Below are 25972 nucleotides of genomic sequence, written 5' to 3' on the forward strand. Positions count from 1 at the left end.
TGAAAAGGTGGGATCGGGACATCCCTATTCACTAAATTGGTTCAAATTCTTGTGCCTTCACCTAGGTTTATAACATTATCTATAGCATGCCATAGATGACCACAAAGATTTTAATTTCTCTGATTGTTTACTTTGGTGATGGTTACTGATGTGTCACAATTTTACTGTGAGTAACATTTCATTGGCATTGTTGTTTCATCGCTTTCTCAAGACTGTGGATTTGCAATTTCTCACTTCAGTGTTCTTATTAATTTGATTCAGATTACTGATCAACAAACATCCATTAAAACTAAGATAGAAATGTAACAACTATATTTGTGACTTTCCACACAACAAAACTTATGAAGTGGTCAAAAGTTATGTTTAATCCCACTCCATATCTCCTGACATATTGCCGTTCAGTCCATTACCAAAACCTCTATGACATTTACAATTTATGCTCTTTTCTTTCGTAGACAACGTATTAAATTGAAACCAATAATATTATAACATTTAAACATATAAGACAAAAATAAACAGACCAAACTTAAACCAAATATATTTAAAAATTTAATGGACTGAAAGATCAATAACGAATCCATATAAAATCTAGTATACGGTAAATGTAAAAACCTTTAGCTCTTGAAATAACAGTACTGTCATTCTTTAGAGACTTTTGACTGCTGATCTACATGGAAATGATTTCAGGTTTACATTCACTTCATTGTCTAAACAGTATGATGTGATCTATTTATGTTGTGGATAGAGCAGACAAAGTGCTTAACATCTTTGTCAAACACCCATAATATAATTGGATTATTTGAAACAGTTAATATTTTTTTTAACTTTCTCTCATTGTCATGGGACACCCTTATAAGCCAGTAACTCACACAGTCGACATTTGAGTTTTTTTTTATCTAAATGAGGTCTTTCTCGACACAGCTTTGAAGCCAGCTTTGGCAGAAATCACAATGTGATGACAACACACGACGGTTTTTGTGCCAAATGCTGTGGAAAATCTGTAGTGGGTTCTAAGAATGAAATCAATTTAATACAATTCAGCATAAAGTTAAACCATGTGTAAAATAACCCAGAATGTTCCTTCAATATATAAAACCTTTACAGTATTTTTGTTTGACAGCATTTCTTACTTCTGCTTGTAAAGAAATTGAACTTGTGAAGTTTTGGTACGAAAAAATATTTGATATGTTAGTTAGTCAATGAGACTGATTCTGAATCTCTTTGATGGTCATTTCATCCACATAATGTGTACATAATATGACTTTACACAAACAGGAACTGCACAACATTTGGCAAAATTCCCAAACATGGCAATCTTATTGTTATTTGAATAACAAGCGCAACAATGGTATACTTGAGGTTTTGCAATAGTTTCTGTCCTGATCCTACTCTTTGGTAAGCTGAATAAGAGTCAGTGGTTAAAGAGAGTTGTTGGCCCAGCTGCTCAGAACCCCTTTAAAACCATCATGCAGACCATGCTTTGGCTGGTTTAGGTTTCTTTAACTGCATTAGTCGCTGCATCATTTGTGGATAAGAAACTTCATGACTGAAACAGTTAGGAGCAAATCCGGCTTTATATTAAGATAATATAGCATTTCAGCACAGTTTGTCTGTGTATCAAGGTTAACCTACAGAGTCGTTACAAAATCCACACCATACTGGAGATCTACCAGGATCCTTTTTAATGATCTAATTCCTGCTGTGATGTTGTGGGACTGTAAAAACTCTGAACTATTAAGGAGAAAACCAAAGCTGTAATTGAGCTATCTGCAGCATAGACCGTAGATGGTGTTGATCTGACCCTATAAACCCTGTAATACCTGAGGAACACCTCTCAGCTGATAAAGTCATCTCAGTGATAGCGATGATTGAGGACTAGAGTGGAGAATTCTAGAATTCTGGAGTCTTGTTGATGTGGTCGGTAGGGCAGAAGCGAGCGTACATTCATATTTAATCTGCGGTCATCATTAATTCAAGCGTAGTTGAGACCTCCTCCGTCTGAGGGTCTGTCAGAGCTGTGAATTAGCACAGTATGACTGCGGCAATTAGTAGCACCTCTCTGTTTGCCCTATTGCCATCTTTACAAATCATTAATGCCCTTTACACGTCTCTCCGATACTCCAGCTCATTCACAGGATGAAAGGCGACACGTCACAGGTCTCATGATGAACAGAGATGCTCTATTAACTTATAACTAGGGCTGCAACTAACAGTTGTTTTATAATCGATTAATCAGGTGATTATTTTTTAGATTAATCGGTAGGGCTGGGCAAAAAAAAACTTTTTTATGTGGTCGATTCAAAATCGATTCTCAAAGAGCTAAATTGATTTTTCTTTCATATTTATTTCCGCACACATTGAACGTAAGATTAACGTTAATCTAATTACTAGTCTTCTTCACTAGATGTCACCCTCTTTTTTTCCCTTGCGCGATGTTACCAAGGAGCGAGAGGCAAGACTGTCATTCCATCAGTCAGTGCTTAAAATGGCAGTTTCAGGTAGGGTGTACATTGGCAATGCCCTCACAATTCGATTCAATTATGATTCACCAGGTAACGATTCAATTAGATTCTACATTGCATTGCGATGCATCAGAATTCTACTATACACAACAAGGCAATTTTTTAATCAGTCAAGTGCAACTATTCTCAACAAAAACAGAAGCTTAGCAGCTTTAAGACAATCACAATTATATACCTGAGATGAGAATTTACACACAGTGTAAGTCTTGTCTAGTTTCCCATTAACTTCGTAGAATCCGAAATGTGCCCATATGTCCACTTTCATTGGAAAAGGGTGCGTTTTTATTTACCCGTCTATCACTGACATCTCTCTCCGCCTCAGCCATCTTGATTGTTGTTGTTATGCCCCCGGAAGTAAGTGAAACTTCACAACTTTATTGTCCACTCGAGGCCAGAAAATAAACAGTGACATAATCGATTATGGCACTTTGCTGCATCAATGCTGAATCGGGCATGCGCGCATTGCAATGCATTGCCGAATCGAAATTGTTGACAGCCCTAGTTTCAGGTGCTTCATCGATGTTGATGCCACCTTCACATAAAAAGTCAGAAGTATGGAAGCATTTTAGATTTCACAAGCAAGATGACGATGATATTTTTGTGGCATTTAATTTCTTTTTGATTACTTACCCACTCGTAACTTGTTCTTTTTTATTAATATAGTATTTGTATTAAATCTATATTCATTGAGTTGAATCGAGAATCGAGTATAAAAACCGACCCGAGAACCGGAATCGAAAATTGAACCGAGAATCGAAATTGAATCGATTTGATAGCTTGTGAATCAAAATCGAATCCATCTGGAACATGTGAATCGATACCCAGCCCTATTAATCGGATAAAAACATAAATATATACTAAATTCAATTTTTTACTTATTATAGCTAAAAAGGCACTAATTCTAAATGAGTGTATTAGTGTGTAGAAGTGTACTTTGATGATTTTGATATTTTAAGCCTTAAATAAAAAAACATCTGTGCAGCTTTTAAATAGTAAAACATCTTTAAATATCAAAATATAAATTAACAAAGCAAATTGAGTCTACAGGGATGTGCTAGTGAGGACATTTTGCCACAGATGAATAAACTCATTTAATTTTCAACTTTAGACATTGATGAGAAATATCTTTATTCCTGGAGCTTGTATTATTCATCTATGCCTAGATAAATACAGTTTTACATTCTACGACATCTTTAAACTGTATAAATTATGTTGAAAACAGCGTGGATCTGAATAAAGTCCCGATTATCATCTTGTTCTCAGTTCAGTTGAATTAATTCTCCTGCACTTGTCTCATACGTCAGCAGCACTTATATTTGTACCACGCATTGGCAGATGGGTAACTGAGGATTGCAGGTCCGAGGGCTCCTCCTGTAGGTCATTGGTGTAGAGTTCTCATTGGTTAAGATGTAATATTACTACATGCTGACATGAAACTGCAGTGGTCTGGTGGACAGATGTTATCTCAGTCTGGTTAGAAATACAATTTGAAACAGCATACAGTCTTGAATTATATATCTGCTATGTGATGTGTTTTATAAAATCATTTGCATTTAGTAGTTTGTGTTTCCTGTAGACAATAAGTGAACTGTTAGATCTTGACATTCACACACGTCTTTCACTTCCTGTACTGTCTGAACAGCTTCCTGGTGACCTCAGCAAGATGCACCTGACAGATCATCCCCATGTGCCTCCCAGCCAATCAGGATGCAGCATTGCCAGTGACTCGGGGAGCAGCAGCTTATCAGACATTTACCAGGTACTGCCTTATGAAGCCATCAAGCAACAACAGAACAACATTTACTGAACATGGAAAGTTTTTATGCTGACACGCACATTACTTAAATGCTCTATCCACTGAAACCAGGATATCGATTGACAAAAATGAATAAACTTCATGAATGTACTCGAGAGGAGAGAGCCACATGTTAAATTGTACACGACACAGATGTGACAACGCTTGGCACGCATAAATAAATAACAATATTCTTGCTTACGTCGGCTCTTCTGAGTATTATTTTTTCTGCAAAGTATGTTGTCACCCAAAAACGTTAATGTCACAACTTTAACACATGTCTATTTCACTCATCTAAATGATGCATAGACTGATATTTCTCTGTTATCTGGACTCTATCATTAGAGGTTTATGAAAACATAATAAATTCTCTTTTTTGACTGAAAGTCCATAACGCTGGAATTGCTCATGTATAACCTTGTAGAGATCATTAAAGCTGCATGCATAAGAAACTGATAGATTTTGTGAATGCTGTGAATTAGATGGACATGTCAACTTCAGAACTGTAGAAGCATTGAGATGTTTCTCTCTTAAAACTCTGATGGTATCAGGACAAGCAATGATATTAATTCATCCCCAGGCCACCGAGAGTGAGATGGGTGATGTGGATCTCTCCGGTCTACCTGAAGCTCCTGTGGACTCCGAGGAAGAAGAGGAAGATGAAGACATTGAGCGTTCCTCTGAGGCTCTTCTGGCCCGAGATCTGGTGCGCGAGTGTCTGGAGAAGGATGCTGTGGATCGGACTGACGATGATATCGGTACAGCCGGAAATTTATCTCTGTTTAGAGAAGATGACAACTAAAAGTTTCACACCAGCTGATAAAGTTGATAAAAGTCACTACAGCAGTACAAGACGACATGTTTACAAGCGAATTAATAAACTAGATGATGATCTAGATGATGTTATCTCTGTTAGGAGTCATTGCGGCCCATTCTTCTAAAAGCCTGTTGGCATGTAGGCATTGCCTAAAAATCACAAACATTTGAGAATATGCAGTGGATTTGAATATCTTTAACTCTGTTGCTTTGCTCTTGTTTTCTGTGCATCCTGCTCAGTTGAACGTTTGTTATAAGTATTTGAGAGCAGACATGTGTAGGACAAACTCATGACTGAGCTCTGACATCAGAATGATACAGGAAATGACATGTGACTCTCTCTTTCTCTATGTCTGTCTACTGTACAGAGCAGCTCCTGGAGTTTATGCATCAGCTGCCGGCGTTTGCTAACATGACCATGTCTGTCAGGAGAGAGTTGTGTCGGGTCATGATGTTTGAAGTGGTGGAACAGGAAGGAACCATCATACTCCAGGACAAACAGGAGGTAAAGATAACTGTTGCTCTGTAGAACATATAGGATTGCAAATATTGTGTACAAATTAAATCATTTTTTTAATAGAGTCGGATTAGTTAGTAAAAGATAAACAGCACACGTAAAGCAAACAGTAAAAGTACACTGTACAAACACCTTATAAAAAACTAAAAATTATTTTAAAGGGGTGCCACGGAATTCCACTTGTGTTGTTTGTGATAAGTAGTAAAATGAAATTCACATTGACTAAAGCTAAACAAACTGCTAACCAGTGGTGGCCTGTGACTTCTTTTTCGAGGGGGCACAATGCAGACATGTATTTAGCCCGTCATGTGTGTGGCTCGTCGTGTCAAAATATGTGTATATCATTTGAACCTATAAGCTTCATGATAAAAGAGGTGCTCACATTTGCCAGATACTCGCTTAATCTCACGTGTTTAGTGTTGCGTGAGCATTTTGTAAATGCGAGCGTCTCTTTTATCATAAACCATTTCGACGCGTGTGCAGCAGGCACGTATTTTGAAATGACACATGATGCACATAGGTTCACATAACGCATCAAACACATATTTTACCATGATGAGCCACACACGACACGCCAAACACATATTTTGAATTCCTGCCCCTCAGAAGAGAAGTCATCGGACACCACTGCTGCTAACCATGTGTAAATGCGCTAAAAAATGACTGAAAGTCATCAGAAGCATCTGATTTAGGGCATGTTGTAGAGTTTTTAAGTGTGACGCATCGCCACATTTCACAATAAATCAATGTATTTACTGTATGCAATCAACTAAATCCATTATGTCAAGTCAAAACATTGTTCTGACTCGAGTACTGTATTGTATATACATGCATGTGACCTGGTGTGTGGATGAGTTTATACTGCAGGACGGCGTTGTATTTGATCTACAGTAGGGTACTTTAGTAACACAATCATTGGCTCTTGTGTGGTGCTCCAGAGAGCAGAAAGCTTTTCTGAGACGTCTCCAGAGGGATTGAGCAGTCGGTCATGAACGCTGAATAATTACATTACACTCCTGTCTAAAGAAAGACACTCTTAAGAAGCACAGACCACATCATAAATGAGATAACACTTATGAGAGAGAGTGTGTGTGTGTGTGCGTGCGTGCGTGCGCGTGTGTGCATGCATGTGTGTGTGCGTGCACGCATGCTTGCATTTGTGTGTGTGTGTTTGCATGTTTGCGTGCATTTGTGTGTGTCTGGGTGTGTGTGGGCAACAGGGAATAGAAAACAAGCATAAAGGTCAAGAAAACATTCTGATGTGAGAGTGAGAGAGAGAGAGAGAGAGAGAGAGAGAGAGAGAGAGAGAGAGAGAGAGAGAAAGAGAAAAAAGAGAACTAAGGAAAAAGACCCTTACAAAATTATCAGATTTTTTGTATTTAAAAGTGTACTTACCATGTTTTTGGGGGAATTAATTACCATGGTTTACTTCAGTAACTATGTTTTTTTGGTTTTGTTTTAACTATAGTAAAACCATAAGTTATTTTTGTGAGGGGAGAGAGAATTGGAAGAAAGGTCAAGATATTTCAATTGACAAATATATATTTACTATATTTACTCCCCACACGCAGACACATAGACAGTCCGACACTTTAGGTTGCATTATACCACGGGGCTGTTGAATGCTATATTCTGATTGGCTAAGAAATGTTCCATGGGTGTTGATTATTTTTTGATAAACGCACACCTTACTTGTCAAATTTCTTAAAAATAGGTAGCAGAGCAATGTTTGTGGTAACCGTGGTATAAGCAGAATAATTGACTCCGGTCCTTTGAATTATTCGAAAATAATGCACACCCACGGTGTAACGGCACTCTGCTTTGTGTCTTGCCACATTACCACTTTGGGTGTGCATTATTTTCTTATAATTTAACGGCCCGTCGTCAATTATTCCTTACAAATACGGCTTAAAAGGTCAGATGTTTATTTTTATATTGACGACAATTCATAAGATCTTAAACTAGGGATGTACCGATACCACTTTTTTGGAATACGAGTACTTGCATTTCAGTACTTGCCAATACCGAGTACTTTAAAAACATGATTTAAATTTACAGGTAACAGCTTTAGTCATATAATTTAACAAAAAAACAAGGGACTAGTTTTCCAGTTTGTTGTAAACTCTGCCTCTTTGGACAACAAAAGAGGCATTAACCCCTTACACGCCGCTCAAACATAGACATTTCTTAGACCATGGTATCGATTCCAGGTATCGGGGGACTTTTAACGAGAAAATGTGGTATCGAGGCCGTTACCCGATACCAGTATCGGTGCGTCCCTATCTTAAACCATTTAAAATGTTGATGGTCAAGCCTAGAGGGTCAAACTAGATAATATATTGAATGTTTCATTTTACATTCACATTATAATTAATAGTTTGTAAATAATGTCAGACCTTTTTTACTTTCATTGAAAATAAGATAGTAAAACAACTTGTACAATTCACATTAATTTACTACATCAGTTACTGTCATGGCCATACACATCTTTTCATTGTGATCTTGTTTTTTTTTTTATAACTTTGCAGTTGGATTTGTGGTATGTGATCCTCAATGGTGCTGTAGAGATAAGCTATGGAGACGGCCGAGCAGAGATCCTGTGCATGGGGAACAGTTTCGGCATCACGCCGTCTTTAGACCGACAGTTCATGAGCGGTGTGGTGCGCACCAGAGGAGATGACTGCCAGGTGAAAGTCACTACACTACTCCTCAGTTATTAAAGCAATAGTAGTTTACACATACGTTCTGACCTATTTGAGTTTCTTTTCTCTGTGGAACACAAAGGGCCAGATTTAAAGGTGCAGTGTGTACATTTTAGCAACATCTAGTGGTGAGGTTGCGAATTGCAACCAACGGCTTAGTCCACTGCTCACCCCTCGCTTTTAAAACACATAGAAAAGCTACGGTAGCCGCCACCGGACAAACATGTCCTCGTCGGAGACAACTTAGTAAACAAAATGTCTGGTAAGGGCTTCTGTAGAAAAATGGCACCACAAAATGGTGACTTCCATGTAAGGGGACCCTCAGTGTATGTAGATAAAAAGGTCTCGTTCTAAGTTAATAAACACATAACGGTTTATTATGAAAGGTCTTTATATATCCCTGATAATATAGTTTTGTATATTATTTTGCATTTCTGTCAAGATCCTTCTAAAAATTACACACTGCACCTTTAAAAATGTTTTTGAGGTTAAAAGCAACTGTCAGAATTTACTACATTGATTAGCACCCTGACAGATTTTGGCATGATGTTATTTGCTGAACATAGTAAACAATAGCAGGCTTTTTTAGGTGAGCTTTTATTTTAAATTCAGGCTAATTATTACTGACAGACAGTTTGACATATTGACCGATGTGATCATTAAAGGAACCGATCCGTCCAAAAGACTTCAGAAGGGGCCTGACGTGTAAATCAGTCCTAATATAGCAGAGTCACTTCCTCTTCAGCAAGGGCCTCACACACAGACTGACAGACATCAGTAACAGGGTTATACTAAAACTAACTCATTATGAGCTGTGACCTCACACCCTTGATGTTGGGGAACCCACGTCTGGTGCGGAGTAACCTTCTCCTCTACTGTAAGTTCATTGCTCTTCCTCATGTCGTTGTTGGACAGTTCGTGTGCATCGCTCAGGAGGATTACTGCCGCATCCTCAACCATGTGGAGAAAAACACGCACAAGGTGGAGGAGGAGGGTGAGATTGTCATGGTGAAGGAGCATCGAGAGCTGGACCGCAGCGGCACAAGGAAGGGACATGTTGTTATTAAGGTGAGAAGAACCGAGAAACATCATCTTCATCAAATTCTCTTGATTTGCTTTGCCACCGAAACGACTTTCCTGACTGGCTAACGTCACCTACGCATGCTCACTATTGATTAAGATTAACCAATAGGTAAATAGCCAGTGTTATAGGCACCTGCTGTAGGTAAATCGGGCAACTGTTGTTTATTAGCTCAAAACTAAATGCAGTATATATTCTTTAAGAGCAAGTTTTGATTGCATTGACTTATTGGTGTTATTGGAGTGAAAACCCAATTTTGGTACGTAATTTTTGTTAAAATGATTTTAACATTTTTTGTATTCTGTCTCATAATGTATTTTGTGCAGATCTGATGAACAGTAGTTTCTTAAACATCGAAATGATTTTTAAGCCTTTTATGTCTGCACCTTTCACTTCATTAATGTAAGACAGTTTCCGGCAACTGATGATGGTTTCCTCTCCTCTATAAAACGTCTCTTTGTGCCGTTTCTTACAGCTTGTGCTGTCTTTTGCACAAAAGCAGAAGGTCATCTGCAGTTTCCGTTAAATATTTTTACAGTTTTGTGTTTGCGTGACAAACATCTTTTGTACTACTTCTCCTCACCACTGCAGTAACTCACTTACACTTTAGCGCTACACTGTTTGTGATGTTACTTTACTTTTCTAATCAATTTGACTGCCGGACCATAACGCAAGCAAATGAACATTAGCAACATACTGGCACCAAGAACAACCACTCACTTTTCTTTAAAAAGGTATTTTACAGAAATATGATTGCAAAGAAATTTTATTTGGATTTGACAAGGTTCTGAAATAAAGACATGAAACAGTAATGTTTAAACAAGTATGGGTTGTTCTTTATGGTTTAATTGGTGTTAAATGTTGTTATTTTCTGTATGTATCAGGGCACACCTGAGCGTCTCATCATGCATCTGGTGGAGGAGCCGTCGGTTGTAGATCCCACTTACATTGAGGACTTCCTGCTCACATACCGAACTTTCCTATCCAGCCCCATGGAAGTGGGCAAGAAACTTCTGGAATGGTTTAAAGTGGACACTCTTAGAGACACGGTCAGTGTGTTTGTTTGTGTCTTTACCTCTGTATTACTGTATTTCTTATTTCTCTTAATAACGGTCCATCTTCTCTGCAGGTGACGAGAATCGTGTTGTTGTGGGTGAACAATCATTTTAATGATTTCGAAGGAGATCCCGTCATGACTCAGTTCTTGGAAGACTTTGAGAAGTTACTGGATTTCTCTGTGAGTTTCAGACTAAACAGTACCAACAGATATATCAGAAGTGTGATTGCCATACCAGTTATCACAAACAAGTGGATTATCCATGGTAGTTTACTGGTCACAAAATGTGGAAACCCTGTTAATAATTGAGGAGCTCAGTTGCAAACACCGCTTTCATCAAGAGGCTGAGCCGCTGCATTCTGAACTAACTGCAAACGAGAAACACATGACTGAGAGGCACCGACATACAAAGAATGGCAATAGTCTAACCAAGAAGTTACAAATGCATGCATAGCTGTTTCAACCTTCTTTAGAGACAGAAATGGCTTCACCTTTAAAAGAAAACGGAAATGATAAAAACAGGACTTAACCACAGTACTTATCTCTTGAGGTTATATTTGAGTACTAATTTGAGGTTATCATCAAACCAGACACCTAAGTTTCTGACACGTGGCACTGTAGGGTGACAGAGATGTCGTTTGAAAATCGTGTACACATTGTTAATTCAGGCCAAACACAACTCTGATTTTTTGTGCCAAAAAATTAACTGCAAGACAAAGTTTTGGATCCTCCAAACAATCGCAACTAGGCTTTATGGCATGCTTATTCTCATGCTTTAAAGGAATATAAATTTAGGTGTCATCTGCATGTAGGTGAAAAGAGACCCCATATTTGTTAAAAATAGACCCTAAATGAATTTATTAATATATTAAGGGAAAACAATACCGGACCAAGAACCGAACCCTGAGGTACACCAGACCTTAAGTGTACTTCAGAGGAGAAATGGTGCCCAATACTGACAGCATACCTCCTCCGTTGTTCCGTAGACCAACACATGCTTTACTTTAAAGTTTTTGAATATGAACTTCTTGTATATAAAAAAAGAAACATTTTTGGCTGGATTTTCAGTTTGTCTCTTTGGTTTTATGGCTTTTTACATTTAATCAGAATAGTTTAAATATTTTATTGAAATATATTGATTGATTTGGTTTGCATGTAAAACCATGTCATTGAGTTATTTGTACATATACAGTAATGACATATAAACATTAATTACATTGTTATTTATGTTCAATAAAATTTGTTTCAGAAAATGAAGGGTCACCTGCGTCTGCTGAACATCGCGTGTGCTGCTAAAGCCAAGTGTCGTCAGGTAACTCTACAAAAGGCATCTAGAGACTCATCGCTCCTCTTCGCGGTGCAGGGCGGCAGCGAGCGCGGCTTCGGCATCTTCATCGAGTCCGTTGAGGTTGGGAGTAAAGCAGCAGATGCAGGACTCAAGCGTGGAGATCAGGTACCCATCACACTCCTTCACTCCACATACAACATCTGACACATTCATATTTCAATACAATTCATCTGGTCCTGGTCTGTTGTTTGTGTCTCAGATAATGGAGATCAATGGGCAGAACTTTGAGAACATCTCATACTCCAAAGCGATGGACTTCCTGAAGAACAACACGCACCTCTCTCTGACTGTAAAGACTAATATCTTTGGTATGTCATGATGTAACATTTGTAGTTATAGTTCTTTATTACAATGCTATAATAAATAAAACAGTTTGCATTAAAAGCTGATATTTGGAATTGATTTATTTAGATTTATGTTTTTTATGCTACAGTGATTAAAATCTATTATTAAAATCTGATATGTTTTTGTCCATCTCTTTATGTTGTAGTTTTTAAGGAACTTCAGAATCGCATGAAACACGAGAAGAAGAATGGTGCTCCTCATATCCCAAAGATCCATGAGAAGAAGAGTAACCGATTCTCCATTGCTGACCTGCCTGGAAACTTGGAGTTTCCCACTGATAACAAAAGTCACAAGAAGATGAAGGCCAACACAGTGTCTGGAGGACGCAACAAGATCCGAAAGATGCTGGAGAAGACCAGGTTCAGCATCCTGCCTCCAAAACCCTTCAGGTATGGACAAGTACAGCTCTGTGATTGCTGTCGTGTTTTTACAGTATTCATGAATTCACACGTCAGTCTATTCTACACGTTTGAAGCGACTCTTCATGTTTTCTTGATGTTTTAAGCTCATGTTATGAAAAGGTTTTTGATTGACAGCTATCAGAGCTCATGCTGTTGAAGATTCATCTTGTTGTCACAGTTAGGGCTCCTATAGTTTAACTTCAGCACAAAATCAAACACGACTCTTTATGTTGGAATAAAGGAATACTGCCCCCAAAATAGTTACTAGCTTGCGTGTGTGTGTGTATGTGTGTTTTTGTTTGTTTGTTTGTGTGTTTTCTGGGCTTTGATGCTTCTGTTAGTTCACGTCACTGTTCTTCTGTTTTTGCTGCTTCACTTGCACAGGGGATTGTTTGGGTAAGAGACATCTGCACAACTCAACACTACCTCTCTCTCTCTCTCTTTAGAAGTCTAAATCTTTTTTTGAATAATTGTTTTCATAGATTTATAAGCCTTTTTAAGTTTTGTCTGTATGTTCATTCAGTGTATGCTGAGTGTATCAGACATCTCTGTGTAAATGTGTTTATTAAAGCCATTCATTCATGTTTCTATAAAATCATCAGTACTGTTTCTCACCTGTACCTCAGCTATGGGTCAAACACACCCACTAAAATACCTTCATTTAAATCTGTGATTATTTTTCAAGTCCCCTTTTAGAATCAAAACTCATAATAACGCTGAAGTGTTTGATCTGTACATTATGAGGCTGTATCATGAAAGTGTTCCTGGATCAATAATACAAGGGTTGTTAAAGGTGCATTGTGTAACTTTTACAATGGATCTCTTGACAGAACTACAATATAATCAGCATAACTATATTATCAGTGGTGTATAAGACCTAACATAATGAACTGTTATGTTTTTATTACCTTACAATGAGCCGTTTTATTTACGGGTCAGCTTAGATGGAAGTTGTATCATGTTTCTACAGTAGCCCTAAACAGACAAACTGTTGTACTGAGCTCTTTACGTCTTTACGTTGTCTCAGATCACGACGTGTATGTCCTGCGTTTTGAAATTGAGTGGTGAGCTGTTGATTGCAATTTGCAGTCTCGCCACTAAATGCCGCTGAAATTTACACACACCACCTTTAAGATACAATCTCACTTTTGTTTCTGTAAGGAATAATTGATGACAGGCCGTTTAATGATTAGAAAATAATGCACAGCCAAGGTGGTAATGCGGCACGACCTTTACATGCGGGTGTGCATCATTATAATTCAAAAGACCAGAGTCAGTTATTCAGCTTATACCACGGTTAACACAGATATTGCTAAGACATTGCCCTGGTTGTTATTTGAAGACATTAAACCGGCTAGGTGTGTGCTTATCGAAAAATAATGCATACCGGGGAACATTTCTCATCCAATCAAAATAAAGCATTCAACAGCCCCGTGGTATTAAATTTCTTTTTGAAATTGCATTCATATTAATCTCAAATTCACGTCCATGTTATTTGTCTGATGTCTATCTGTTTCATATGTTCATGTGATTTATGTATTGTGTTGTGTGATGGTTGTGACACTTCTCTCAGGATGAAGAGATTTAAGGGTGTCACGATTTCGATTTTAAATCGAAATTGATCGAAATTAAGTGACAACCTCGAACTTCGAATTAAAAAATGGGATCGTCGATGCTGCCACGCCCCCATGTCACGTCCCGTCGGCTTGCCAAGCAGGGAAAAAAACCAGAGGTGCCTTTAAAAACACACATGAAGTGCTGGATTTATTTCAGAGGCTATGAGTCCAAGACGCGCGCATTAAGTCCATGTGCGTGCAGGAAGGAATCCTCTCTCTACAAGCTCTCTCGCGTTAAGTGAAGCCCACAAACCCCCATGCATGGAAAAGCAAGCAATGTTCATGTTAATGTGAAAATATAATAATAATAAATAATAATTGCATAGCATTTTTTGTCTTTCAAAAAAAAGTTAAAATCGAAAATGTAACCGAATCGAGGATTTGTAGAATCGTGACACTAAAGAGATCAGATTCAGTCTCTCTGTTCTGAGAGGAATACAGCAGTTAGGCTGTTTTTGTAAAGGTTTACTTTCTGGTTGACAGAGTTCACCCTGAGACGTCACACACACAATAACACATTCACCATCCATCTACTGTGTGTCTTCAGTCTGTGTGTGTGTGTTTATAAAAGTGTGTGTTTGAGCTGGCATGTGTCCGTCTGTGTCATTATAACATTGAGCTCATTTTGTGTTTGTGCTGATTTGTCTGCAGTCACCTGTTGCTTTCACGCTTAGGCTTTTTGTGCAATCATACCTGTACAAAACGGAGTGTTAATGTACATACCTTACTGTTGAACAGTACATGTAAAAAGACTTTCAGACATGAGCCTCTGTTGTTGATACAGAACTATTACAGTGTATTACAGTATATGGGAGTTGTCAACTGATGGGGATGCGAAATACAAATCAAATTCATAACGGCATAATCACACATGGTTAGGATAGCAATATGAATAGGATTATCAGCTTTAAAATGGAGAAAGCAATGCTTCACATGTCTGTTGTTGAGATCATGGGCTGTATGCCCAGTTCATCTCTGTTGTATTTTGGCACAAATTCATCTGTCACTTTGATGATAGTCAGCCAAATTGAGCCCAACATGTACCCTTGTGCCTTCATCCTGAAAATCAACTAATGCGAAAAATTCCATAGCCATAAAGATCAATGTAACATCTAAAGCAAAACTAGCTGCCTCTAAAAAATGCATGAACCATTGCTGCAGGTGTCCACTAAACTGCCTTTGTTGAGAATTCAAGCTTTGTTCTCGAACGTTCTTGACATCTGTGTCTGACAGAAGCAGGTGCTGTTCTGAGCGTTATGATGTTTTAATAATACCTAAATCAACCAAAACGACATTAAAACTACATTCAATCCATCAATTTATCCTTTTGAGAGTTGGTTCCTAGTGCTGATGATGCAGTTCACAAGAAATTAAGTGAAAGAGCAACAAGTTTTCATGTCCATTACCATCTGCATTTCAATTCACACCAGAGTCTCTCTCTTCCTAAGTGATGTTCACAGATATACACTATAAAGTCTTTCTCTCTCTCTCTCTCTCTCCATGCAGTGATTCTGGCGTTATTCAGTCTCAGGATGACAGTATCGTGGGCACTAAACAGTGCCGCCACAGTGTGGCGATAATGCCCATCCCAGGCAGCCTGTCGTCCAGCAGCCCGGACCTGCTGCATCCAGCAACCAACGCTCTGGACTTCACCAATCCATCAGGTGAAAACATCACATTGACATTTAAATGTGTGTTGGCAGTGTGTGAACACAACAACCCTACAATGAAAATAATCCAATCACTCCTTTTCTAATCCCCATTAAACCGGAACAGTTTTATTAGACATGCTGTTTTGAATCTCCTGTTAATGTGATGTCACACTAACAAAGTCCCGTCCATGGCCACTGACTGAAAACCATTTATTAACAAAAGCTTTTGTTACATCGTTTTTTCCTCTTTCATGCCCGTGTCGGCGTCTCACTCTCTCCCTCTGCTCGTGCTTGACCGTGCACGCAGGCACGCATCCGCTGCTCAACATTAAGTGGTGCAAGCATAAAATGTCGTTGCAATTTTCTTAAGGCCAGTAATGAATAGGATATTTGCATTTTACACGGGAAGAGACGATCGGATTAAGATCCGTTTAGCTAAGGCTCATTTATGTGGCTAATGTAAATTTAATGGTTTTAACAAGTCAGATATCTATTTGTTTGCTTGTTCAGTATTCGGCCAAGTGTTTTATTTTATTCATTTTTAATTACATTAATACATTTTCATTCGGTGCATCCCTAATGACTACTATTGCTGATAACTAGAAAAATGAAATGACTGTTCATTCACATGTTTTATTATTATTATTATTTAAGTAAAATTGTGAAACTCAATATGTTTATGAATTCATTGAAAATAACCATTTTGTTTCTTAGCGCATGTAAATGTTGTGCTGTTTTTAATGTTATTTAGCTGGTTTTTAGATCTACAAACTGTATGATGTGTATCTATCATGTCTTTACTCTCTCTTTACTCTGTTTTCATTGGCTCATCCAGTGGCCAGCTTCTACTGTAAGTACACTTGCTATCTGCTTCATGAACTGCCTGTCTTACTGTCTGTCTTTGCTGTACTGTTTTCTGTTTCATTGCATACTTTCAGTCATTTCTGGGGCGTGATACATATCACACTTATAGTAAGTGTTACTGTAATGAATCAGTCACCCTTCGGGTCTTGCATGGAGTTGCGCATTTTTGCCCAAAATGGAAAGAGCCTACTAAAATCACAAGCTTTAATCTCACTGGTTGGCTGCTATGTAACATATATGAGTGAAGTTGTACTAGTTTATATCAGTATACCTCCAGAGGTGGAAATATTCGTTGATCTTATGATGTTCACAACATTAAATCTTTGAGGGAGCCTTACTGGCTTGTTTTGTTTGCTGTTGGAGTTATCTAGATGCCTCTTAACTGTATTATCGTTTCTACATTAGCGTGGAAAGTGTGTTGGCATTTTCCACTTTTATCTCTGAGGTTCTTCATACAACACTTGTCTAATTACTGTAATGTAGTAAAGTAAGTAGCATTGCTTGAAAGCCAAGCTCTAGAGTTTCAAGCTTATTATAAGCCTATTTACCTCATCAGCTTTGAATCAAGGGCTTAACACAGCATCTTTCAAGGACCGATCGAGTTCAGGTGACTCAAGAGCGTGCTGTATCTTTAAATACATGCTCTCATGCTGTAATGGCTCCGCTGGGCGCTGCATTGAGACACATCAGCTCCATTAGTGCACGCTCATTTATCATATTGTGTCTCTGCTGCATCATTACCGTCCTGTTTGGGTGCGCAAGGGTCCGTCCATACACGCTCAAGTGCTTTTCTAACCTCTAATCACTTGCATGGATGACTGACTGTGTCCTCCGTGTGTATACATTTATGTGTGTTTATTTCTCATTGTATTGTTTGTTTAATGATGTTTAGGTAAAATCTTACCAGGGTAGTAATACTCGGTTCTTCTGCTAACAGACATTCCAGATCAAGTGATCCGTGTGTTTAAAGCCGACCAGCAGAGCTGCTACATCATCATCAGTAAGGACACCACAGCCAAAGATGTCGTCTCTCATGTAGTCAGTGAGTTTAATCTCATCGCTGCTTCGGACACATACTCGCTCTGTGAGGTCTCTGTGAGTCCCGAAGGGGTCATCAAGCAACGGCGACTGCCTGACCAGCTCTCCAAACTGGCCGACCGCATCCAGCTCAATGGCAGGTGAGAGTGGACCCAGGACACGTCCAGCAGCACTCCATAAAATGGGATACAGATTTATATGCGTGAATTGACCCTTTAAGAGTATTTAGCCTAAATAATTTCAGTGAATTCAGTAAACAGACTTCATTAAGCTGTGAGATTTTGTTGAGCTAATAACTGCAGCACACATCTTCTACATAACAAGCAGCGTGTTTAATATGTGGTTTTAATAAAGGTCTAACCCTGAGAATAAGAAATAATGGCAATAGTAAAATAAAACCAGCAGGAATAAGATTGAATTTCATAGGAATGAACCATGATTGGCTTCTTTGACCAGGTACTACCTGAAGAACAACATGGAGACGGAGACGCTCTGCTCAGATGACGATGCTCAGGAGCTCTTGAGGGAAAGTCAGATCAGTCTTCTGCAACTCAGCACGGTGGAGGTCGCCGCACAGCTCTCCATGAGAGACTTCGGCCTGTTTCGTAACATCGAGTCCACCGAGTACGTAGACGATCTCTTCAAGCTGGACCCCGGTGGAGGCAGCAGCAGCCGTCTGAAGCAGTTTGAGGAGGTCGTCAACCAGGAGACCTTCTGGGTAGCCACGGAGATCCTCCGTGAGCCCAACACGCTCAAACGCATGAAGACCATCAAACACTTCATCAAGATCGCCTTGCACTGCCGCGAGTGTAAGAACTTCAACTCCATGTTCGCAATTATCAGGTAAGCATTCAGAACGGCTCATAGTCCTAGGACTTGTTTGGGATGTCTTGCATTCATGTGTTTTGTTCGTTTCAGTGGTCTTAACCTGGCCCCGGTTGCTCGGTTAAGGAGCACATGGGAGAAACTGCCCAGTAAATATGATAAACTGTTTCGGGATCTTCAAGACATCTTCGATCCGTCACGTAACATGGCCAAATATCGCAACATCCTGAGCAGCCAGAGTGTCCAGCCGCCAATCATTCCATTGTTTCCTGTGGTGAAGAAAGACCTCACCTTTCTGCACGAAGGTAACGACCTCGACCTCTCTGTATTTGCATTTTACAGTTTCGTTGCAAAACGTTGCAGCTAAGTAGCACCATAAAACAAAATAATAACATGAACACATAATAATAAACATGTTTTGACAAAAATGTTAAAAAATAGATTTATCTTGTTTTGCAACGAAACTCTTCATATATATATTTTATTAGGCATGTACAGTATATATAGTGTATATTAAGACACGTTGACATGTTTTCTCTATAAATCTCGCTCAGGTAACGACTCCACCGTGGACGGCCTTGTGAATTTTGAAAAGTTACGAATGATTGCCAAGGAGATTCGACATGTTGTCCGCATGACATCTGCCAACATGGACCCGGCGCTCATGTTCAGACAGAGGTGAAGATGTTACGTTCATTTCTGCATTCACATTCAGGCAATTGTCTATAGTGTACAATATATTTTCTTCCCAGTGGTCCTTAGAAACAGCATTTTTTTAAGATGCACTGCATTGTGATTTATCCCTGCAAGAATCCACAATGAAATGTGCATGACCATCGATCAAAACTGATCAGAGATCTTGTAAGCAGAGCCGCTACTCAGGGAAAATCTGATTCCTTGTGATATATGTCCTCTTTAAATAAGACGGTCAGAGGAGCGCTTAACCAATACAAGTTCTTATTTAAATCATCATCATCTCTCTGATCTACATTTATTTAATATTGAAGGTGGACACACACTATTCTGTAGGATCTAATATCCAGTCTTTGCTGGTAGTTTCTCTTTCTCTCTTTCACTATGTGTGTCATTCTCTTCTGTTAACCTGTTTTCCTACTCTCGTGGGCTTTGCTTACAGGAAGAAGAGATGGAAGAGTTTAGGGTAAGTCTTCTGCTGTCCTGCATGTCCTCAATGTGTCATGAGTAACCTGACCTTTCCTTGCATCCCTCATGTCTGAACCATGCCTGAGTTTTTTATTTCATTAAGCACTAATCTTCATGTAACAGTTCATGATCGTGAATGCATCCAAACAGGTGTTGCATGTTTGCGTGATGCTGATGTTCTGGATGCTTTAACACTGTGTCTACATTAGACATCGGATGATCAAAATGATCAGAGCTGTTTAATGCTCTGCATATCTGCCCTTTATCGGATGAAATAATTTAGCTTTTTATGTATTTATAGTTTGATCTTATCTGTAGATTTGACCAGGGTTCCCACGGGTCCTTAAAATCTTTGAAAGTTTGTGAATCTGGGCGGGGGGGTTAAAGCCCCTGGAAGTTTTTGAAAATATACATACATAGATGCAGGTCATTGAAAGTGCTTGAATCTATTTTATGCAAGACGTTTTCTGGAGGAAAATCCATATTATCCCCTGTGAAGTGTAGGATAATATCATTAAAAATTCTACACTTTAAGCACACGTGCTAAACTGTTCACTATAAATGCTTATATCTTCTGTATGCGAATGTTGATTCATACCAAAATGCTTTTTTGCATAGTTGTGTTTGACACATGAAAACGTCTCGGGTTACGTATGTAACTGTTGTTCCCTGAAAGGGAACGCGACGCTGCGTTTCCCTTGCCATACTTCTTGTGTCCCTGTAACGCCGTCTTTGGCAATATTTCAGATAGTGATATACTTCCTGGCTCCCGCGTCACCCTGTCATTGTCGTTAAGCCTCATCATTGGTTGAATTTGATATACACATTCAGACACACTTACCCCTGGAGGCGTCCCCAAAGTGTCACCGCAGTGACGCAGCGCGAGTTCCCTCGAAAGGGAACTGTAACAATGTATCTTACAAGATGTAACCTTGCTCTCACTTGAAATGTGTCCCCACATTTAGTCCTTGACTTTGAAGGGAATTGGACCTGGAAAGTCCTTGAAAGGTCCTTGAATTTAAAGTTAACTAAGGTGTGGGAACCCTGTTAGACACTTGCACCAGCTTTTGCGATGAAATTGAAATCATGTAGGAATGTCTTAGCCTACGGTTGTGTTGCACTAATACCAATGTTAAGACATTATTTCCAAATGGAGAGTAAAGTGTAGACACAGTGTAAGCTGCTCAAACATGACATGTTACATTAAATGACATGAACTAACATGAACAGGTTTGGGTTGTTTTATCGGACGACAATGACGTTCACGGTGAATTCACGTGTCACAGTTCTTCATCTCGCTCTTCTTCTTCTTCTTCTGTTCTTCAGATCTCTGAGTCAGGGCAGCACCAACTCGAACCTGCTGGACGTTCAGGGCAATCACAAGAAGCGCGTCAGACGCAGCTCTCTGCTGAACGCTAAGAAGCTGTACGAGGACGCTCAGATGGCTCGGAGGGTCAAGCAGTACCTGGCGCACCTGGAGGTGGAGACTGATGAGGAGAAGTTTCAGATCATGTCTCTGCAGTGTGAACCAGCCTACAGCACATGTGCGTTTACTGTACCCACATACCACGCTCTCCGCTAGTCATTCAGTGATGTTGTTTTTTTAAAATGACTTTCCTGTTGTGTTGTCGTATCGCCATACTCGCTTTCTGAGTACATACTGCAGCATGTTGGTCGGATCATTGTGTGTTCAAAAGTCTTGTAGCCTTAGCGTTAGATTTTGTGGTTATTCACTGCCATCTAGTGGGCAGCCTTATCCATTGACCATAAGAGTAGTTAGAAAAGATAATATGAAATTTACACACAATGCCTGTGTTTACTTCAACACACATTCCTGGTGTTACTGTTTGTGATTTATCATGGGCTGGTTGCACCAGCTGGGCGTAAACCCAGTTGTAAGACATAAAATGCGCTTTAGGTCCTATATATATTTTATACCTGTTGCACCATCTAGGCGTAGCAAATGTCTAAGATTAAATCTTATGTCTAGTCAAAGGTAGGCCTTTGTATATAGTATAAAGTGTTGGCATAATAGAAATAATTAAATTGACAAGACGTTGGCGCGTCTAATGCATACGCAAGCACGATGCAGACTGAGAGATCGCACCAATAAATTCTTATATCATATAATACTTAGATATTTACAAAGACACTGTATAAAACTTATTAAAAGCTTTGTTGCTACACCTTGTCATACAGGCGTAATGTTTTTTTTCACAAAGCCGTACGTAAATGAGCTCGACGCAGTGCTTGCACCCAACATTTTTACGTCTAGCTGGAGCAACCGGCCCCAGGACACTGTCTTCTGAATACAATAAAAAATTACACCCTGGCCATCTAAACTATTAGTAAATGTTATCCAAAGCTCAAATAGTTATGCAGGCATTGTTTAAGACTTTGTTAATTTAAGTAAATTGGCCTTTTCAACCTATTGTTATTAATTGAATACCTGTTAATGGAATTAAGAAAAAATAAACAGGAATTTTTTTTTTTAAGTACTAATATTTTATATCATTTTCACTCTGCATGATTTTGTTTTTGTTGATGTTGATCTTTGCTGGTAATGTTCTTATTTTTTTGGTCTAAACATGATGATGATATGCTAATTCAATTGATATTAATACAGTATTCAGTGTTGATGTTGTGTGTATTTATGCTGCAGTATCTAAGAACCTGAGCGAGCGGCGGTCTGCTAAATCAGACATGTCTCCCGTGCCCACCCGGTCCGGTCTCTCCTCGGCCAAGACTCAGAACCGCGTCTCTCAGGTTCTTCAGGTTCCTCCCGTGAGTCTGTATCCTCTCCGAAAGAAGAGCATCGCTAAAGAGCTGGCCGCTTCATTCAGTACGTCACTTACTTCATCTTCATTATTGAACTGTTGGCTCATGTGGCTAAATTATGATGTTGTGAAATCTTGTTTATTGTAAATCATGCAGATCTGTGCATAAAGGTCAGATGCGTTCAAATCAAGATAATTACCTGACCTATATTCTTATATCTTATATGCTGTGATTTTGCTTTTTGTGCTCTACTACAATAGAGTTTAATGCTTGATTATTAAAATAACTGAATTATATTTGATATATCTTACATTATTGCAGCACGTCTCTTCCCAGTCTGTCTTAAACACTGTGTTATAGCTTTTATGGCCTCCCTCCTGAAACGCTCAGTTTACTCTGGCTATGTTTACATGCAGAAAAACGGACCGAGTTTAATCCGATTGCAGGTTTCAACAGTACAGTTTACATGAACCCTAAACATTGCAATCTGCTTAAAATGTTTGTTTACATATACACTCTATATCAGGGGTGCCCAATCCTGCTCCTGGCGATCGACTGTCCTGCAAATATAATCCAAAACCAAACGTCTGTGCCAGCGCACAGCCGGGGTTGCCAGAGTCACATATCAAAACCATTCCAATGGACGTTCAAAACTAGCCCCAAAGTATCCCAATGACTATTCACAACCCAAATACCAATAAATAATAAATTAAATCCTTTCATCTTTTACCCGCAGAAAAAAAACAGTATAAAGGTAGCCCAAATCTAAAGTCAGCATAAAAGCAAAGGACTTGGCAATGCAGTGCACTGCATCTCTCTTCGAGTTTACGCTTTAAAGGTTAAAAGCTGAGTTCTTAAGATGATTTCAGATTTAGGCAAAGAAAACAGTTTTTGAAAGGCACTACGCTATTTTATTGCTTGATGTTATGTTATGAAAGTACACACGAACGCTGCAGAATGTACAGCGCATGACCCCATTACCTTAATAATGTGTGTTGCCTTTGCCTTGCTCTTGCATGTGTCTGTGACGAGAATCATGTGATACGTAAATATGAGTTAAATATAAGATGTGAACTTGAGCACAATTCTTCTCTGCATGTGCACAAAGTATTTTTGTATCTGCTTGAGAAAATACAACGATTCACACGTTTACATGCATACTTTTCTCCTGCTGATCGGACCACAGATTGGACTACACCACCTCCTTCAATACAATCAAATTTTGCATTCAATCGACCTCAATCATATTGATTAGGATTTTTACATGAGGGCTTTTCAATCTGATTGAGCATCAATATGATAACAAACATATTATTTGATTGCATGTAAATGAACCCCTCTGATTGGTTAAGCTGACTTTTCAGTTTGCTTAGATCTTAGACCTTTGTAATGTAAGGGATTATTAGGACATGGATGATGTCTACAGAGTGGAATACTGTTGTGTTGTTTATCTTTTACAGTTTTAGTTGCAGGAATTTTAAATTAGAACAGGAAAACACCAACAGTACTACACTGCAAAAAATTACTTTCTTACTTTTTTTCTTCTCAGTATTTTTGTCTTGTTTTCAGTAAGAATATCTAAATTATCTCAAATAGATGTATTTTCTTAATGAGCAAAATGACCTAGGAACATAAGTCTAGTTTTAGACAAAAAATATATACAATTTAAGTAAATTTGTGCTTTAAACAAGCAAAAAATTCTGCCAATGGGGTGAGAATATTAAGTGAATTAAGTGTTTAATTCTTATTTCAAGATTTTTTTCCTCACCTCATTGGCAGATATTTTTGCTTGTTTTTAAAGGACAAACTCACTAAAAACTAGACTTATTTTCTTAGGTCATTTTGCTCATCAAGAAAAAGCATCTTAATTTAAGAATTTTTTTATATTTCTACTGAAAAAAGACAAAAATACACTTAAAAAAACACTTAAGTGTGAATTATTTGAATACTGTAATTCATGCTTTAAGGAAGAAGCATGTTGTAGTAACAATGAGCAGCATTACACACTAAAAGTTGTGGAACATGTGAAAAGGACCCCTTATTACAAAAATCATAATTAAAATAATGAAATTATTTCACATTGTAAACTTACAAAACTGTAATCTGAAGTAAATGAAACGGATCGTTTGCTCATTTACTGTATGAAATCAAACAGAAGTCTGCAGTAATAATTATGAGTCAGGAGCTCCCTCTGCTGTTTATTACTGTACAGTAACTGTAGTTATGAACGGTTGTTTTCTTTTCTTCTCTTCAGGTCCAAACTCACCTCTGAAGAAAACTGCTGCTTCAACTGATGAGACGTCTGTAAAGAGATCCGAAGACCCATCCACCGCCTCATCCCTGCACTCCAGTCCTACTGTTTCCCCACAGGGATCTCCTCGCAAAGGTATCATGATCATGATGACCAACAACTAATAGAATTTTTAGTAATTAAAGTGCAGTGAATGAGTTACACTGAAATATTCCCATAATTCTTTCACAGTTGGTGGAGCTCCAAAACCAAACTACAATCAGATGAACCTGTCGGGGTCGTCGTCGTCTCTTACGAGCGAGGCCAGTAGCAGAGCCACGGTCAGCGGACCTGCTGGCCGCACCTACGGCATAGGTGGGGCTTCTCTCCAAAAACGCATCCTGAGGATGACCTGTCCGATCGGTAGACAAAGACAGGAAGAGACCCTCACAGAGCCCCCTCGAAAGCGCTTCAGATCCCCCTTCAGATTCGTCAGAGAGAGAGACAGATCCAAAGACATCGCTGATCAGACAGACAGTTCAGTGAGACAGGAAGAGACCTCATCAGAGCATCCAAACCGATCCCCATTCACATTCATCAGACAGAGAGACAGATCCAGAGACATCACAGATCAGACAGACAGTTCAGTAAGACATGAAGTCCTCTCATCAGAGCGTCCACACAGGCGCTTCAGATCCCCCTTCAGATTCGTCAAAGAGAGAGACGGCACGGATCAGACAGACAGTTCAGTGAGACAGGAAGAGATCTCATCAGAGCGTCCAAATAGATCCCCCTTCACATTCATCAGAGAGAGAGACGTCCCGGATCAGACAGACAGTTCAGTAAGACATGAAGTCATCTCATCAGAGCGTCCACACAGGCGCTTCAGATCCCCCTTCAGATTCATCAAAGAGAGAGACGGCACGGATCAGACAGACAGTTCAGTGAGACAGGAAGAGGAAGAGATCTCCTCAGAGTCTCCAAAAAGATCCCCCTTCACATTCATCAGACAGAGAGACAGATCCAGAGACATCACGGATCAGACAGACAGTTCAGGGAGACAGGACAGTCTGAAGTCAACCTCACAGCGTCAGAAAGACAGAAGACAGAAGAGAAGAATAACTGTGTGATACAGACATGATATTAAACAGACAGTCTTCTGAATCCATAACGATAGCTTAGTGTGAGAGACAGATTGAAATGTTGATTGTTATTCTGTCTTCT

General features: G+C 39.0%; 1 protein-coding gene across 9 annotated transcripts in view; it reads left to right on the forward strand.

Moving 5' to 3' along the window:
* The window catches only part of LOC129438458 (rap guanine nucleotide exchange factor 6), a 95423-nt gene that overhangs the window by 58880 nt on the left and 10571 nt on the right, over positions 1 to 25972 (forward strand). For 5 of the 9 annotated variants that reach the window (XM_073871026.1, XM_073871033.1, XM_073871028.1 and 2 more), the window contains 21 exons: positions 4165 to 4281; positions 4898 to 5075; positions 5502 to 5638; positions 8179 to 8337; positions 9268 to 9420; positions 10318 to 10482; positions 10563 to 10670; positions 11740 to 11943; positions 12038 to 12146; positions 12329 to 12572; positions 15707 to 15864; positions 16688 to 16702; positions 17654 to 17894; positions 18211 to 18597; positions 18673 to 18884; positions 19134 to 19257; positions 19715 to 19738; positions 21067 to 21284; positions 22403 to 22582; positions 24773 to 24904; positions 25001 to 25123. In XM_073871026.1, coding sequence (XP_073727127.1) covers positions 4165 to 4281; positions 4898 to 5075; positions 5502 to 5638; positions 8179 to 8337; positions 9268 to 9420; positions 10318 to 10482; positions 10563 to 10670; positions 11740 to 11943; positions 12038 to 12146; positions 12329 to 12572; positions 15707 to 15864; positions 16688 to 16702; positions 17654 to 17894; positions 18211 to 18597; positions 18673 to 18884; positions 19134 to 19257; positions 19715 to 19738; positions 21067 to 21284; positions 22403 to 22582; positions 24773 to 24904; positions 25001 to 25123 — 3388 coding nt within the window. The remainder of the gene's footprint in view (positions 1 to 4164; positions 4282 to 4897; positions 5076 to 5501; positions 5639 to 8178; positions 8338 to 9267; positions 9421 to 10317; positions 10483 to 10562; positions 10671 to 11739; positions 11944 to 12037; positions 12147 to 12328; positions 12573 to 15706; positions 15865 to 16687; positions 16703 to 17653; positions 17895 to 18210; positions 18598 to 18672; positions 18885 to 19133; positions 19258 to 19714; positions 19739 to 21066; positions 21285 to 22402; positions 22583 to 24772; positions 24905 to 25000; positions 25124 to 25972) is intronic. The other 4 variants (XM_073871027.1, XM_073871031.1, XM_073871030.1 and 1 more) reach the window with 3 other exon arrangements.

Source organism: Misgurnus anguillicaudatus, chromosome 9, assembly GCF_027580225.2.
Source record: "Misgurnus anguillicaudatus chromosome 9, ASM2758022v2, whole genome shotgun sequence".
Taxonomy (NCBI): domain Eukaryota; kingdom Metazoa; phylum Chordata; class Actinopteri; order Cypriniformes; family Cobitidae; genus Misgurnus; species Misgurnus anguillicaudatus.